Raw genomic sequence first — 18,162 nt, 5'->3', positions numbered from 1 at the left:
CAATGGTACGGCTCTATTTCTCAACCGATTTCAATGTTTTTGGGCTTGTTGGAATCGTTAGGTCTGGCACCTCGTCATAAAGAAGCCCGATTTTTCGATTTGTTTTGCGTTTAAATATTATTAATGCGAATTTTTAAACAATTTTATTTTTTTACGTTTTTTAGAAAATACGGCTTTATTTATGACGAACGGCGAGTCCTAACGATTCCAATAAGCCCAAAAACATTGAAATCGGTTGAAAAATAGGGCTGGACAATTCTCCCTCGTTTTTCGTTCCATAATGTTGGCTACAGAGGGCTTGAGGGATCCCGTTAAAGACTGACTACAATTCTTTCATTAACTCGTCATAAACAATCAAGAATTAGCTGCAATAATAAATACATTTATCTACACAGCATTATTGTACTAAATTTATTGTTTTTAATTTGAAGCATACATTTTGCATGAAGATATGATAATTTAAGAGTAACCATTCAGTACTCTAAATACATTAAACTATTCATATGCTCATCTATCATAAATGATACCATTACACGTGTAACATATATTATAATATTATTTAATTAATTTATGACACTGGAGCATATGAACAGCTTAGTGTATTTAGAGTACTGAATGGTTACCCTTAAACTATCGTATCTGCATGCAAAATGTATGCTTCAAATTAAAAACAATAAATTTAGTGCAATAATGCTGTGTATATAAATGTATTTATTATTACAGCCAATTCTTGATCGTTTATGACGAGTTAATGAAAGAATTGTATTCAATCTTTAAAAGGCTGTTTTGCTCTTGATGTAGCAAGCGAGCGCTGTAGCACAGGCGGTAAGGGTTCCGTTTGTCATGCGGTGGGCTCGGGTTCGGATCCCGGTGAAGTTAAAAATTTTTTCATTTTTTTTTACACGGAATTTTTTTTTTTTTAATAACCATTAACTTATTAGACTCAATAATAAATAAAAAAAATGCATTTGTTAACAGATTAGTATAAAAACATTGAGTTTATTTTACCTGAACTCATTTGTTATAATAAAACGCATTTTTTGTTTTTATTACAAAATCTAATTAATTAATGGCTACATTTGACCATTTTGTAAAAATTAAAAATCAATTTCGGAAAAGCATTTTTATTTGCTTTGAATTTTTGGGTAAACGCAGCACCACTTCACACGGATGACACGTAAAAATGTCACGGTTAGCGGTAGTCACTCTTCTTCTAAAGCCAATGTTGCCTGAAGTCCAAATCACAACTATGCTGACCAGGCATAACTGTGTTTGTACCGCTTCCCTTCAAATTTTGGTAGTGGGTCAAATGTCCTACTTTTCGGTGGGGATAAAATGGCGGCAAGATGAGTTAATTTGTACAGAAAGTGTGAAGTCTATGTTCATTACACAAAACTGGTTGAAAATGTATGGTACTGAGATCACGTGGTTTCTCGGTACATTCACTGTCAAAAGTACAACAACAGAGAAATGTCAAACTGTCAAATAGATATTTTATAACAGATTTTGGAAAAGATAAAGTTTTAAATATTTATTCTGAGGATATTTGTGATTGACAAATAAGTGATAAGAGGATAAAATATTCATATAAGTAATTTGATATGATCAGAATAAATTAAATTTATTTAAAATTAAGAGTAAAACTTTGTGTTATTTCAAATTTGTTACAGATAAGAAGGAAAAGGAATTATGAAATAATAAGCAGCAATATTTTATATTTCATTTGTATAAATTGTAACGAGGTTCTCTCGTTACGTATCAAGATACCGGATTTAATAAAGAAATTAAAGAGAAGCTAACGATTAGTAGTGGTTATTTCAAACCCTACATTACCGACTCGGTGCATAGGTTTCCGAGTGGACAGGAAGTACCGTCTAGGAACATCCCTGTGGACCGTCAGAAGACCGGATGACAACACCGGCGCTCCACTTAAAAGTTCAAGCCGACCAAGCGAGCAAGGCAGGGCTGTGCCAAGTAACTTGGCGGCGTGAGACGAGGAGAAGTGGGCACAGGGACTCCTGCGAAAAGGCGAATTCTCTAGTCCCCTGAGGAGGGGGAAATAAGAGAGTGAGTCGGGCCTGGGACGTCGCGCAAGGCGGACGTACACCACACCGGCTCACCGATGAGTGTGTCCGTGTACGTGAGGTGAGCTTGCTCCCTACGCAACGAACACACTGTATGCTATCGATGCATAAGGGACCTGTGTAGGTATGGTAGGTTTCTACTGCATGCCGGGTGCCGCCGCTAAGTCCATGGCACCGCGGACTTGGGCATTGCGGGGATGCACCACCCTGACAGTCCCCTATGAGAAAAGATCTCGATAATGTTCTCGTCTCCTCACCTCCCCTCACATGTGTGAGTGGGTGGGTGGGAGAGTGTGTCTATTGTCGCGAGGCTCGGGCTACCTGTAAGGGACCCTCCCCTCTCTCCACGACCTAGCACACTGAGCAAACCAGGCTTCCGTACCGTCCTCTGTGCACTACCAATCAGCCCATTGGAAAATGCATACGATTGGAATGGCGGGGTAAGACCCCTATGTTAACGCTGGGTTGTTGGTCACCCACACGACCAACTGGCGCCCTGAAAGTACCGAATGTAAGGACGGCCGAAGGTAATAGGAAGATAACTATCACGATCAGCCCATCGTGGTAGAAGAATCCATTACAAATGGCGCCCAACGTGGTTTTATGTAAATTAAATTATTGTGGATTTTAATAATCTAAATAAGCCATGTGTCCGAGCATAAATATCTTCAGTAAAATACTGAAAAACATAGTGCACGTGATTGTCAAGAGAATTTACTCATAGGTAGTAAATTGCTCAATCGGGTTCATGCAGCCCCATGGAACTCGAGCAATCAGTGCAAGATAACGAAAATCATGGTAAATGAGAATCACGGTCGAGAATATAATTTAATATTATACTCGCCGTGTTAAATAGTAATGCTATCGTAAAGGCTCTTAGTACAGGCAGGATTCTGCCTAGCGAGTGTTTGTAAACACAGCCAAGCGCTAGCCAAGGCCGAGCCGGCTGACAACAATCGTCGGTCCTCGCGCCGCGGCTGAACTATCAGCCTAGTTACCGCGATGTTGTCAATTCAATTAACCGGATTAATCCAGTTAATTGGAAATTCGGCAACATCGGATATCGCCTAGCGAGCGGTGAGCGAGCCGGCAGGAGCTCATATCTAATCCTTCCTTGGATCCGAACAGACCTCCTCCGACTCACCATGGCTTCACAAGCCCCCCTCACCTCCGTCGACGGCCAAGCCGTCGCCTCCGCGGCCCAGCCACCTCCTGCAGCCCAGCTGCTTCCTGCGGCCGAGCCGCTCCCTCCTGCTCCGCGGGTCCCGGTGACCTTATCACTTTCAGTGGTAAGGCCACTCACCGTGGGATCGGTGTCCCCTTGTGGGTCACCGATCTCATTTGTCGAAGGGGATCTCGATCCCCTCGACCTCCTGGTGGTGGACTTCGGTTCACCATCAGAAATTACCGGAGCGAGCCTCGGCTCGCTCAATCTCGAACTCGAGGAAGAGTTGCTGAACTCTTCCCCGAAATTGTGTAGGGAGAGCCCCAGGATACCTGCAAAGGTGACTGAGCTCTCTCAGCAGTTTCGAGGAATGAGCACAGCGTCTCGTTCCTCCGAGGAAAAGCCGCTGCCAGAGCTTTCCGTGTCTTACACGGAGAAGGACCTGGTGGCGTTTTTCCTCCGGGACCTTGACCTCTTTCACCGTGTGGTGAAAGCGGTCGAGGGGGCCTCGCGTCCTGCGACGGGGAAGCCCCCCCAAGCTCCGTCCCGCAAGGGACGTGGCAAGGGGAAGCGACCTCGTCCGGAGACAGAGGTTTCAAGGCCGCAGCCGAAACCTGCATCATACGCAAGTGTGGTGTCAGGCAAGGCCGCAAAGACCAAGAAACCCCTGCCGCTGAAGGAGGCAGAGGTCCCGCCGGCGAAGAGGCCAAAGCTGGATTCCAGCGTGAGGCCCAAACCGGCGGCCAGCGGTATCGGCGGTCCCAGCAATTGGTATTGCTGGAACTGCAAAGGCAGGGGACACAGGTTTAGCCAGTGTCCCACACCCGTTGTGGAAGATTTCTGCAAAGGGTGTGGTCGCAAGGGTAAAACCTTGCGGACCTGCATCGCCTGCAGTCCGACGTGGCAGACACGCGGACCGTACGTGGCGAAGGCCGGTACGAACGTGCCGTGGGACGTCCTGAAGCAAATGCGGAAGGCGTCCAGGCCTAAACCACGGCCTTCGGAGAAGGCGAAGGTGGCATCGCGGAAGGCTTCACAGCCGAAAGCGGGGCCATCCAAGTCTTCAAAGAAGAAGGCGGCGAAAAAGGAGGTAAGCCTCGATAGGGTTTCACAGCTCGTGGAACCTTAAAGAAGCTCCTCCTTAAGCTATCGTTTAGGATACCGCAAATCCTCAGTTTTCCCACCTATCCAAATTTCCTTTCCTTATTTTCCTTCCTTCCCAAAATAAACAAAAACAATTTTCGCGAGGAAATGGATGGGCAGATTGAGGCTGTAAACAGACTCTCTGCCAAAAATGTTAATGGTGCTGCCACCTAACAGTCACCGATAGAGCCACCGATCGATAATCGATACGAGTGTTGCCATCTAGCGGTGATTGAAGGAACTAGGCCATTGATCATTGATTATCGGCGACTAGATCTATGCAAGCACTGCCATCTGGTGGTGACTGTTGGAAATGGATCGTTGGTGATGGATTATCGATGGAGAGATCAATCAAAGAGGGCAGCACGGGTGACAAGCGTGTGGCGACACTGGCGTCTCACCAACAAGGTTGCCAAGTGTAGTACTTTCGGTACTACCGTAGTACCCAAAAGCGACATATCCTATAGCGTAGTACTATTTTGGGTACTACGCTATAGTCGCTGCTGATACTACTGGTCGGCGGAAATACGTCAGAGGGTAGAGACTGTAGAGGGACCGCAATATAGATATTTCTAATTACTAATTTCAAAATACATAATGCATGGTCCGTGAGCCAAGACAAATGTTAGTATTATTGTATCGTACATACATACCGCAAGTTATAAAGTAATATAAAGAAATAAAGTGACAGTTTTAATCTTACTGACAGCTGATATACTGATGGTATAAGTGAATAAATAAAGTGACGAAATTTGTAAAATGTACATAAAAATAATTTTTAAAAGTATATAAAGGACTGAACATTTTAGATAAGTATAACAATAAATTTTATAATATAAAATGTAAGATATAAATATTTTGTGGTACTTTGTGGGATTTTATTTCAGATTAAACTATAGTAATGTGTTTACTATGTCACTGTGCTGAGGATGGAGCTATGCGGATTTTCAAAATTAAAATAAAGGAATAGACTAAACATAATGTGGTTATTGTGTCATCGTTGAGATTCAAACTATGTTAATTGAGACGGATAATAAAATAAATGAGTGAAAAAACTGGGTAAATACAATAATAAATAAAGAAGCTGACAAATTAGATATATAATATAAAATGTAAGATATTTTATAGTACTTTCTGGGATTTTATTTCAGATTAAATTATAGTAATGTGTTTACTATGTCACTACTGAGGATGGAGCTATGTGGATTGAACATTAAAATGAAAGGAATAGATTCACCATATTATGGTTACTGTGTCATCGCTGAGGATCAAACTGTGTTAATTGAGATGAATATTAAAATAAACAAGTCAACACATTGGGTAAATACGATACAAATAAAGAAGCTGACAGATTACATTTGTAATTTCTAATGTAAGATTTTATATATTACTTTTTGGGATTTTGTTTCAGATTAAATTATTGTAAAGTGTTTACTATGTCAATGCTGAGAATGGAGCTATGTGGATTGAACATTAAAACAAAAGGAATAGATTCACCATAATGTTGTTTCTGTGTCATCGCTGATGAGGATCAAACTGTGTTAATTGAGACAGACATTAAAATAAATGAGTCAGCAATTTGGGAAAATACAATAATAAATAAAGAAAATGACAGAATAGATATATAATATAAAATGTAAGATGTTTTATAGTACTTTGTGGGATTTTGTTTCAGATTAAATTATAGTAATGTACGTGTGTTTACTGTATCACTGCTGAAGATGAAGCTATGTGGATCGAACATTAAAAAAAAAGAATAGATTCACCATAATGTGGTTACTGTGTCATCGCTGAGGATCAAACTGTGATAATTGAGATGAATATTAAAATAAAGAAGCTGACCGATTAGATATATAATATAACATGTTAGATATTTTACAGTACTTTGTGGGATTTTATTTAAAGTTAATATATGTAAAATAAAATTTTTGTTTTCTTTTTACAATTGTATCTATATTAATTACTATATGTTGCAATCTCTTTAAATTAAGCCTCTGCTTTTATTAGCAAACTAATAGTTCCACACGGCAGTGGTGCCAGAATCAAGCTTTTAGCAACAAAAATGAAGATAAGCGCTAGCCAGCAGCAGTATAGAAAATTTAAAGGGAAGCGGTACAAACACAACTATGCCTGGAAAGCATAGGTGTGATTTGGACTTCAGGCAACATTGGCTTTAGAAGAAGAGCGACTACCGCTAACCGTGACATTTTTACGTGTTATCCGTGTGAAGTGGTGCTGCGTTTACCTAAAAAGTCAAAGCAAATAAAAATGCTTTTCCTAAATTGATTTGTAATATTGATAAAATGGTCAAATATAGCCATTAATTAATTAGATTTGGTAATAAATACAGAAAATGCGTTTTATTATAACAAATGAGTTGAGGTAAAATAAACTCAATGTTTTTATATTAATCTGTTAACAAATGCATTTTTTTATTTATTATTGAGTCCAATAAATTAATGGTTATTAAAAAAAAAATTCCTTGTAATGATAAAAAAAATGAAAAAATTTTAAACTTCACCAAGACTCGAACACGAGCCCACCGCATGACAAACGACAACCTTACCACCTGCGCTACAGCGCTCACTTGATGTACCAAGAGCAAAACAGCCTTTTAAAGACTGACTACAATTCTTTCACTAACTCGTCATAAAGGATCAAGAATTAGCTGCAATAATAAATACATTTATCTCCACAGCATTATTGCACTAAATTTATTATGTTTTTAATTTGAAGCATACATTTTACATGAAGATACGATACTTTAAGGATGTTCATGCAATACTTTAAATACAAAACTATTCATATGCTGGTTTATCATAGTTATTCGACTACATATAACAAATATTATAATATTACTTAATTAATTTATGATAGTTGAGCATATGAATAGTTTTGTATATAGAGTACTGAATGGTTTTAAATTATCATATCTTCATGCAAAATGTATGCTTCAAATTAAAAACATAATAAATTTAGTACAATAATGCTATGTAGATAAATGTATTTATTATTACAGCTAATTCTTGATTGTTTATGACGAGTTAGTGAAAGAATTGTAGTCAGTCTTTAAAAGGCTGTTTTGCTCTTGGTACATCAAGTGAGCGCTGTAGCGCAGGCGGTAAGGTTGCCGTTTGTCATGCTGTGGGCTCGTGTTCGAGTCTTGGTGAAGTTTAAAATTTTTTCATTTTTTTTTCATTACAAGAAATTTTTTTTTAATAACCATTAATTTATTGGACTCAATAATAAATAAAAAAATGCATTTATTAACAGATTAATATAAAAACATTGAGTTTATTTTACCTCAACTCATTTGTTATAATAAAACGCATTTGTTGTATTTATTACCAAATCTAATTAATTAATGGCTACATTTGACCATTTTATCAAAATTAAAAATCAATTTAGGAAAAGCATTTTTATTTTATTTATTCACTTATACCATAAGTACATCAGCTGTCAGATAGATCAAAGCTGTCACTACTCCTTATTTCTTTATTACACTTTATTTTTCCGTATAAAAAACCTTTGTCTTCGTTCACGCCGTTCACGGTGACAGGCTGTGAATATAATATATATAATTTTTGATATATTACGTTCTGCATTTAAGATGGCTACTGACGTATTTCCGCTGGCAGTATACTTTGTGCAGTCTGCATTCCTTGGACGTTTATTTTCCGAGATCAGATTCAGATCATGGATCAGACTTGCCGCAGTGTCGCAACTTATGAAAAAAATACTAGACCACCCTAGGCTGATCCGGATCTAGTGAGGAGGCTTCCGCGAGCGGGAATCCGGATCCGGATTAAGTAGAGTAAGTAGGAGCTACTCGGACTATTCAGTCAGATTGTCAGAATTTTATAATTATTTTTAAAATATTTGAGAAAAACGTAAGGATACGTTATTTCTATATAATAATAAATTTTATCATTTTTTATCTCATTGAATTTGTTGTAGAAGCTTCAATATGGATAAATATATCGCACACAACAGATATATAGGTATGTTCTGTAATACTTTATTTTGGAATAACTGAATATTTTGTTTGTCATGTTTGAACTTCTAATTTCACTAATATTTAATAAAAGGAAATAATTAACATATATTTAATGAATTCTGTCTCTCTTTTAATAGATCAAACCAAATATTCGTGGACAGTTGCGAGTACTAAATTATTATTAGAGAATATAAGGCAAAGAAAGGAAATAATTAATAACAAAGATTTTTTCCAAAAAAAAATGTGGGATGAAATTGCTGAAGAATTGAACGTCAAAGAACATTTAGTGAACGGCGAACAGTGCTCTAGTAAATGGAAAAATTTAAAGAAAAAGTATAAACATATAAAAGATTCGAGTAATAAAACTGGTGCGTGTGGCAAACCAAATTGGGAGTATTTTGACATAATTGATGAAATAATGTTCTCGATGCCGGAAATATACCCTGTTTCAATAGCATATAGCATATCAGATCCTGTTTCCACAGGGAGACCACAAATAACGGAGGGAACAAACGACGATGAACATGATCCTGAAATAATAATTAATAATAATGCTGCATGCTGCTCCAATGTGAGTGTAAGTTCACAGACACGAGTCATAAAACGACGCACTTCTATTAGAGCCGCCAAAATGACCATAGACGATATTTATGAGCAGAGAGAAAGGCATCATAGAGAAAATGCTAAGCTGAAAAAAGAATTTTTAAATTTAATGAAAAAGCATTTAGAAGAATAGGGCACTTTTACGTAAATATTGGACATTTTTACAATGCTTTCTGATTTTTATTTTATTACTGACATATTACCAGCTATGCCGATACATTGTAGATGTTTTAATTTATATATTTATTTATTGCAACTGCTTATTGATCAAACATTTGTGGATTATCAAATTTTAAATGTAAATTTGATACAGCATTCATGACACATGATTTAATTGATCAAATATAGATGCAGTTTATTTATATAAGAAAAATACATTCTTTGATAAGTTATTTTTACATTTTAAACTTTGTTTCTTATGAAACAGATCTGTGGAGCACAAAAATAGTTGACCAGTACATATTTTCAAAAGAAGGCATTGTACTACACAGTGGGAAATTGAATCGTGTGTGCTTTCAACTATAGTGTAGTATATCATTTTGCACGTTAAATTACATAGTGAAGCTAGCCGAAGCACACACGATTCAATTTCCCACTGTGTACTTTCTCATCTTTAATGCATATGTAACAAAAATGTTTAAGAGTGCTTGCTGCAAAATTGTCATATTCAAGGAGGTTAACCTTTACGAAGAGTTAATATATAAACTGCAGGTAAAAATAAGTGTATTACAATCAAAGTGTTCCTATAAATACTTTATTCCATACAATTAACTTAAAATAGTTATGTTTCTTTGCAGATAATATGAACTTTATATATTTTTAAGAGCGATTGAGAATTTAATTGTATAAATGGATTAAAAGAGATGTGGCCTTGTGATGCTTCGCATCAACTGAATGAAGACTCATACTTTGTGAGTAAAAATATATAATTTTAAGATTGATGCTGTTAACCAAGTGGATCAATAAGGTTCGCAGTAAACTAGGAATTCAGCAACATAATAGATCAGAGTAATATATACTATTAAAGTGATACTGTAAATGTACATTATTATATGTTATTAATTTAATTAATATAATTCTTTTTCTTTGCAGACAATTTGATATCTTTATATTTATAAGGAAAACTGAAAATTTACTTGTTTTAATAGTTTAAAACAGATGTAGCCTTGTGGTGTTTCGCATCAATAATTGAATAAAGACTCATACTCTGTAAGTAATATATTATTCTAGGACTGGTGCTATTAAGCAAGTGGATTCAATAAGCTTTGGAGTAAATAGGAACTTACCATCATAATAAATCAGGGTAATATAAGATCTTTACTGAATTTTTTCATTCGCATAATAAATTTAATAAATGCAATTTTTCTTTTATTTCGGTTCCATATTAATTATTATAAATTGACAATAGTCCTCATAAGAAAAACTGAGCATTATTAATGTAGCCAAAATATATATTTATTAATAAAATATAGGTGTATATTATATTTATATCTATGTATATGTGTAACTTTTCGTAATTGTACAAATTTATTGAATCTACAAAATAAAATTATAAAGTATTCTATATGTTAAGTAAATGCGCTATTACATCTCTTTTCTCTTCTCCATCCAAAAAAGCAGATTCTTCGTTATCAATTTCTATATTAAAGTCATCTTCATCTTCGGTTACATTAAATAGTTCTTCTTCATTATCAATACAAATGTTATGTAATATACAACATGCTAGTATTAGAAGAGGAATTATATCCGTATCATACAAATACATGTATTTTAGTTTCCTGAATCGAGCTTTTAGTAAACCAAAAGTTCGTTCTATCACTATTCTAGTTGAAGATAAACTTTTGTTATAATTAATTTGAATATTAGTTAAATGGCCATTATCTCGATATGGAACGAGAAGAGTCTTTGATAACGGATATGCAGAATCTCCTATTAAATGCGTGTTTTCAGGGAAATATCGCTGTGGGTTACTGTCTATTGCCTCTTTAATTTTACTGAGTTGCCAAACTCGAGCATCATGTACGCTGCCACAATAGCCGGCGAAAACGTCAATAAATTTCCTATTGGCATCACATATTCCTTGAAGGCCAATGGAGTGGAAACCTTTACGGTTTATATAACTATTAGGGTGCTCAGTAGGAGCACTAATTTGTATGTGGCACCCATCTATGGCACCCACTACACCAGGAAAATTGCTTATCTCTGCAAATGTCTCTACATTCCGTATTATTAAGTTTTGTTCTGGCCATTTTATATAATCAGCTCTATGATTTTGTAGAACATGCGCCACATTTAACAGACAATTCCATACTGTGCTCTTAGATATGTTAAATCTGTCAGAAACAGATCTGTAAGGGAGTCTAATTATTGGTACGTTATATATTCAATACAGGAGATAGCTAAGGTAACCTTAGCCTTTATTATTAATAGTAGTTTTAAATATTATAATTTACATAATTAAATAAAATATACAATATACTTTATAAAGCCTAACATTTGTGTATAATAATGGATTTAAGGAAATCATATAATCAGTGTTTAAATAAAATATACCTGTAAGTCTCTTGATTTCCCAATATCCATAAAGCAACAGCGAGTTGCTTAAATGGCATTATTTTTGGCCCTTCACGAGTGTTCAGCAAACAAGAACCTATTTTCTCTAGCAATGCTTGAAATGTTGGTTTGGATAGACGGAAATGGGATTTAAAATCTGCACAAAATACAAATTTTACATTAATAAAGGGAATACAAACAAATTATACAATCCGATAAATGATTATAGGTAATGTTTTCAGAATTGTTATATTAAGATTGCAAACACAGTACACAAGCGAATATGCAAAATTTGAATTACCTGATAAAGAATAATTCGGCAAAACTTGTGGAACATAATTCTCAATTCGTCTATGAGTTTCTGTGGAATTTATGTAAGATAATAATACATTATCTTCCTCTTCATCATTTTCAAATAAAATATTCCATAAATTCATATAGTCCATTGCTTAATCTGTAAATAATATTATTACGAAAAATAATGTAAGAAAATTAATATATTATAATAAAAAATGAAAATTATTAATGATTATTACAAATCCCTCTTTATCTTTAGTAAAATGTATTGGGAATTTCCCTTCAAATTTATCCTTTATTGGTTAGAATAATGACACTAATGACAGCTAAAATTCCAATCACACTTGAGTAGGCCCTACTTACTCTACTTAATCCGGATCCGGATTCCCGCTCGCGGAAGCCTCCTCACTAGATCCGGATCAGCCTAGGGTGGTCTAGTATTTTTTTCATAAGTTGCGACACTGCGGCAAGTCTGATCCATGATCTGAATCTGATCTCGGAAAATAAACGTCCCTTATATCAAAATTCACTTACTATAGAGCGTAGTACTATTCAAGATGGCGGACTTGGCAACCTTGCTCACCAACTATACAGGAGCTACAGGAAGTGGAGACTGCTGCCAACTCACCACTACTACCAACCGTTCGCCGACAGGGCAGCGCCACCTTTGACCTGAGCAGCGGGGTATAAAAGGGGACCACCCTGACCGACTAGCTCTCTTCCGAGTAGAATAGGAGTTACTTGCATTGAACTTCCCAGTGCGAAAAAGGGCTGTATTTTAAGTGCTGTGAATTGCAATAAAAATCCCAGAGTAAGCTCTAGATAGACGTGTAATTTATTTCCATTTTAAGGTACATACTAGATTGTCCGAAAACTTTTGTAGAAGTGAGTCGACTACCTATATGACTAGTGAATATGGCCGAAATCTAGTAATATATTGCTATAATGTCGTAAGGCATTTATTGTAGTATTCATTTAGATATCAAGATGAGAAAAAGATAATTGAATAATCTTCAAGATAACGTCAATTTAAAGAAGCAGAAGAAAAAACTGCAAAATAAATGTAATTAAGAAAAACTATGGATCTTAGATAAGTAAAAACGTTTGAATAATTTAAAGTATTTATATATTGAATTTACTAGTGTTACTTTGTGGAAATATATTTTGTACAAATATGATTTAGGTGTTTGTGGCTTTCGCAAAGGATTAAAGAAATGCAGCATAAATGTTTATCAGAATAATAATGAGAGACGAGACAAAAATGACTGATAAGTGTAATTAAAATATTCATGCGTACTTTATTGACATATATGTCATCTGGTATAACTTTTACTGCTACGATGTTCATATTAATTATGATTTTATGATGAGAAACGCATGGGTCAAAGAAGGCAATACTTCTTACAAGGTAAATGTAAACAATTTGCAAATGTATTATACTTTCAATTTCAAATATAAAACTGTGTCTTAACTGTTTAGTTGATTAATTATTTAGATATTACTTTTATCGCTGGAATGATATCTTGCTCATATCTACGATGAGCAGAAATAAGAAGATATGAAGGACTTTCGACTAATCCCATCCATATAAATTGCTTCCTTTGGCACAGAGTTTATGGTTAGTAATCGCAAGGTATATGTAATTTTTATTACAGTGTTTATTAATTCAAAGTTACTTTTAATTTGCTTAGCTTAATGAGTTTATATATTAAATATGGTCTGCTTTGGTTTTTCAGATATTACTGAGCGACTGAAGTGGAACTTTTATCAAATAACCTATTCAAGGATTATAATAAATATATAGAGTATGGATATATATATAATTATTAATAATCATACGCTGCAAGATTTGTACAGATGACATGTGTCTTTATAACAGTGACTTTGCAATACTTAATTAGAACAAGTTCAAGCAAAGTTAAATTATACAAGTTAATATTGAAATTTTATCATTTTCACTATTATTAAATATATTTAATAGATATACAATATGCAGGGCGTACCACTTAAAATGCTCCAGAACATAGATACAAAAAGACGCGTACCTCTTCAACTATAAGAGATATTCAATGTTTGCACAGGACTTTTTCGAAACCTTTTGTTATTTGCTTCCAAAAGGGTCATATGAAAAAATTGAATATCTCTTATAATTAACGCAATACACGCTTTTTGTATCTATGCTCTGGGGCATTTAAGTGGTACGCCCTGCATATTGTATATCTATTAAATATATTTAATAATAGTGAAAATGATAAAATTTCAATATTAACTTGTATAATTTAACTTTGCTTGAACTTGTTCTAATTAAGTACTGCAAAATCACTGTTATAAAGACACTTGTCATCTGTACAAATCTTGCAGCGTATGATTATTAATAATTATATATATATCCATACTCTATATATTTATTATAATCCTTGAATAGGTTATTTGATAAAAGTTCCACTTCAGTCGCTCAGTAATATCTGAAAAACCAAAGCAGACCATATTTAATATATAAACTCATTAAGCTAAGCAAATTAAAAGTAACTTTGAATTAATAAACACTGTAATAAAAATTACATATACCTTGCGATTACTAACCATAAACTCTGTGCCAAAGGAAGCAATTTACATGGATGGGATTAGTCGAAAGTCCTTCATATCTTCTTATTTCTGCTCATCGTAGATATGAGCAAGATATCATTCCAGCGATAAAAGTAATATCTAAATAATTAATCAACTAAACAGTTAAGACACAGTTTTATATTTGAAATTGAAAGTATAATACATTTGCAAATTGTTTACATTTACCTTGTAAGAAGTATTGCCTTCTTTGACCCATGCGTTTCTCATCATAAAATCATAATTAATATGAACATCGTAGCAGTAAAAGTTATACCAGATGACATATATGTCAATAAAGTACGCATGAATATTTTAATTACACTTATCAGTCATTTTTGTCTCGTCTCTCATTATTATTCTGATAAACATTTATGCTGCATTTCTTTAATCCTTTGCGAAAGCCACAAACACCTAAATCATATTTGTACAAAATATATTTCCACAAAGTAACACTAGTAAATTCAATATATAAATACTGTAAATTATTCAAACGTTTTTACTTATCTAAGATCCATAGTTTTTCTTAATTACATTTATTTTGCAGTTTTTTCTTCTGCTTCTTTAAATTGACGTTATCTTGAAGATTATTCAATTATCTTTTTCTCATCTTGATATCTAAATGAATACTACAATAAATGCCTTACGACATTATAGCAATATATTACTAGATTTCGGCCATATTCACTAGTCATATAGGTAGTCGACTCACTTCTACAAAAGTTTTCGGACAATCTTGTATGTACCCATTTTAATTGTGGAACACAAACGTGCGGCCACAAATTGGTGACCCCGACGTGATCTGGAGAACTCTGCAAGGAAATTGTCGTTGGAGTGATCCTTTAGCCTCGTGGGACTGGGATGCTGAAGGTACCACGAACTCCACCACCTACGGAGTCAACGGACAACCTGATAATAATGCCTGAGATTGGTCCAGCAAATCAAATGCAACCTCAGCTCTTAGAGATGGGAGAGGAAAGAAGCGAAAGCCTCTTGGACACGGACTCGCCCGCGTTCAATCCAATGGAGCAGCTCTACTCCGTGGGCAAACACGTGCTCACACCATTCATGAATGATGCGCCAGACCTGTGGTTCATGATGGTGGAAGCTGAATTCAATGCGGCGAGAATCACCAAGGACGAGACAAAATATTCTGCCATTCTCCGAGCCTTGGACAGAGACACTCTCAGGTTGCTGACTGATGTTCTACGAAGACCGCCGCAGACGGGGAAGTACCTAAATCTAAAAGAAGCAATCATACATCGTTTGGCGGAATCGCGCACTAAGCAAGTGGATAAACTGCTGAAAAATCTCGTGCTTGGGGACAAGAAACCCTCGCAATTACTACGCGAGATGCGTGATTTGGCGAAGTCGGAGATAAGTGACGAGATTTTACATCAACTCTGGCTGGAACGTTTGCCAGCGCACATGCGTCCACATTTGCTCACATCGAGCAAATTGGACATAGAAGCAGTGGCTGAAATGGCTGATCGTATCATAGATACTTTCCAGTCGTCGTATGTCATGGCTGCGTCGACCAGTACGCAAGCAAATTCAAGCAGCAATCTAGAGAAAAAAATAGAGGACTTGCAAGCGCTAATTATTACGTGCATGCAGGAAATAAAAGATGTGAAGGCAGCACATAGAGCGTTAGAAACGCAGCTTGCTCAAGGGTCAAGCGGTTACCGGGAACATACAGCTCCAAGACACAGTAGGCCGAGATCAAAGACGCCAACAAGGTCACGGCTTTGTTATTACCATCAGAAGTTTGGAGAGAAGTCGAACAAGTGTGTAGAGCCGTGTCTACTTCATGCGACCTTCAAGAAACCTGCGGGAAACTAGCACAGCCATCGTTGATCGGAGTCCGCAACTGTGGCGAGGTCAATCAGGTCTCACAGGAACTCCGATTGTTTATACATGATAAGCAGACAAATATAAAGTATCTGATCGATTCCGGATCAGCAGTCTCAATAATCCCGGCAAATAAATGCCAAATTGGAGGTAAAAAAGACAATTTAGTTCTTTATGCAGCAAACACCTCGGTAATTCCGACCTTTGGTAGGAGGACCTTGAAGCTGGATTTGCATCTGCGAAGAGAATTCACTTGGACATTCATCATTGCAGAGGTACCGACAGCCATTATAGGAGCGGACTTTATAACTCACTACAATGTGATTATAGATCTGAAAAATAAAAGGTTGATTGACGGAACAACAAAGTTAACCTCCAGAGGAGAAATCCTTAAGACAAGCCACCACAGCGTGTCAACGGTTTATTCAGATTCTCCGTACTCAGACCTGTTAAAAAAATACATCGGGATAACCCGGATTTCTCCTGAGGTGCAAATTAGAGAAACAAATTTTGCTCACCGCATTATAACCAACTGTCAGCCTGTGTCACAGAAGTTCAGAAGGCTGTTTGGTGAAAAGGCAATGGCAGCGCGAAGGGAGATTCAGCAGCTGCTTGACATGGGGGCAATTCGTCCATCTAGTAGTCCATGGGCAAGCCCCATACACTTGGTGAAGAAGAAGGATGATAGCTATCGAATGTGTGGTGACTACAGGGGTTTGAATGCAGCTACAGTTCACGATAGCTATCCGCCTCCACTAATTCATGATGTGTTCCCACTGCTGCAAGGGAAGACCATATTCTCGACCATTGACCTGGAAAGAGCATATCATCAGATACCAATGCATGAGGAAGACATAGGAAAAACAGCACTTACAACCCCTTGAGGATTATAAGAGTACCTGGTGATGCCATTTGGTTTAAAAAACGCGACTCAAACCTTTCAGAGGTACATCAACCATATATTCAGAGACCTGGATTTCGTATTTATATATGTTGATGATATCCTGGTAATGTCCGACACCGAGCGGCAACATCGAGATAATCTGGAAAAAGTTTTTGAACGGCTTCAGCAGAACAATCTATCAATTAACCTGCAGAAGTGTCACTTTGGCAAAAGTGAAGTTGACTTCTTGGGATACAACATTAGTAAAAACGGGTACACACCATCTATTGAACGTGTGAAAAAGATCATGGACTTTCCAAAGCCTACAACAGTCATGGAACTGAGAAGGTTTTTGGGTATGCTAAATTACTACCGTAAAACGATTCCACTAGCTGCACAGCTGCAGGGACCCATGACAAAGTACCTGGTCAGATCCAAAAAGAATGACAAAACGCCAATTACCTGGGACCCTGAGGCAGAGCAGGTATTCGAGGATTCCAAGGCGAGCCTCTCTAACTTAACCTTGCTTCATTACCCATCAGCAACAGCAAAAGTCTGCCTCACCGTTGATGCCTCTATGACAGCGATTGGAGCGTCCTTGGAGCAGCAGGAGGATGGAGCATGGTACCCTATAGGATTCTTCTCCAGGAAGCTCAGTGACACGGAACAGAGGTACTCTACATATGACAGGGAGCTTCTGGCAGTGTTTGCAGCAATCAAGTATTTTGAACACATGCTAGAAGGCAGACCATTTAAAATTAAGAGTGATCATAAACCACTGACACATGCATTCAGCAAAAAGCCTCACCAGGTATCCGACAGGCAGTTGAGACAATTGGAGTACATTTCACAGTTCACAACAGACATTGAATACATAAAAGGGAGTGACAATGTGGTAGCAGATGCACTTTCTCGCATTAATGCTGTCACTATGCCTACAGTACTGAGTCCCATGGTCATTCAAGAGGCGCAAGGAGATGAG

At 36.5% G+C, this 18,162-nt stretch overlaps 2 protein-coding genes and 1 long non-coding RNA gene across 3 annotated transcripts; 2 read left to right on the top strand and 1 right to left on the bottom strand.

Moving 5' to 3' along the window:
- Nucleotides 1-7,819: 7,819 nt before the first annotated feature.
- LOC136778012 (uncharacterized) lies at nucleotides 7,820-10,214 on the top strand. Its single transcript, XR_010823345.1, has 5 exons — nucleotides 7,820-8,206; nucleotides 8,350-8,393; nucleotides 8,527-9,703; nucleotides 9,790-10,000; nucleotides 10,085-10,214. It is a non-coding gene; the product is annotated as an uncharacterized lncRNA (long non-coding RNA).
- A 339-nt stretch (nucleotides 10,215-10,553) lies between these two features.
- On the bottom strand, nucleotides 10,554-11,732 carry LOC136778011 (putative nuclease HARBI1). Its single transcript, XM_066734616.1, has 2 exons — nucleotides 11,546-11,732; nucleotides 10,554-11,340 (listed from the first exon to the last, which is right to left on the bottom strand). The coding sequence occupies exons 1-2, from the start codon at nucleotides 11,602-11,604 to the stop codon at nucleotides 10,554-10,556; spliced, it is 846 nt and encodes a 281-aa protein (XP_066590713.1). The 5' UTR covers nucleotides 11,605-11,732.
- Nucleotides 11,733-15,307: 3,575 nt separating this feature from the next.
- Nucleotides 15,308-17,181, top strand: LOC136777959 (uncharacterized). The gene is made up of 2 exons (XM_066734531.1): nucleotides 15,308-16,157; nucleotides 16,211-17,181. The coding sequence occupies exons 1-2, from the start codon at nucleotides 15,308-15,310 to the stop codon at nucleotides 17,179-17,181; spliced, it is 1,821 nt and encodes a 606-aa protein (XP_066590628.1).
- The last annotated feature ends 981 nt before the right edge of the window (nucleotides 17,182-18,162 follow it).

Source organism: Prorops nasuta, unplaced genomic scaffold (genome assembly GCF_024137725.1).
Source record: "Prorops nasuta isolate Cenicafe-Biocafe unplaced genomic scaffold, Cenicafe_Pnas_1.2 PNAS00013, whole genome shotgun sequence".
Taxonomy (NCBI): Eukaryota; Metazoa; Arthropoda; class Insecta; order Hymenoptera; family Bethylidae; genus Prorops; species Prorops nasuta.
Note: the sequence above shows the minus strand (reverse complement) of the source record. Positions and strands in the feature narration are given on the sequence as shown.

What these genes read in the sequence shown, in the direction of transcription:
- LOC136777959 (XM_066734531.1), top strand. Translation starts at nt 15,308, where the DNA reads ATGCTGAAGGTACCACGAACTCCACCACCTACGGAGTCAACGGACAAC. An exon ending in ACATACAGCTCCAAGACACA is followed by an intron (nt 16,158 to 16,210) that starts GTAGGCCGAGAT and finishes TATTACCATCAG; the next exon opens with AAGTTTGGAGAGAAGTCGAA.
- LOC136778011 (XM_066734616.1), bottom strand. Translation starts at nt 11,604, where the DNA reads ATGCCATTTAAGCAACTCGCTGTTGCTTTATGGATATTGGGAAATCAA. An exon ending in GGAAATCAAGAGACTTACAG is followed by an intron (nt 11,341 to 11,545) that starts GTATATTTTATT and finishes ACTCCCTTACAG; the next exon opens with ATCTGTTTCTGACAGATTTA.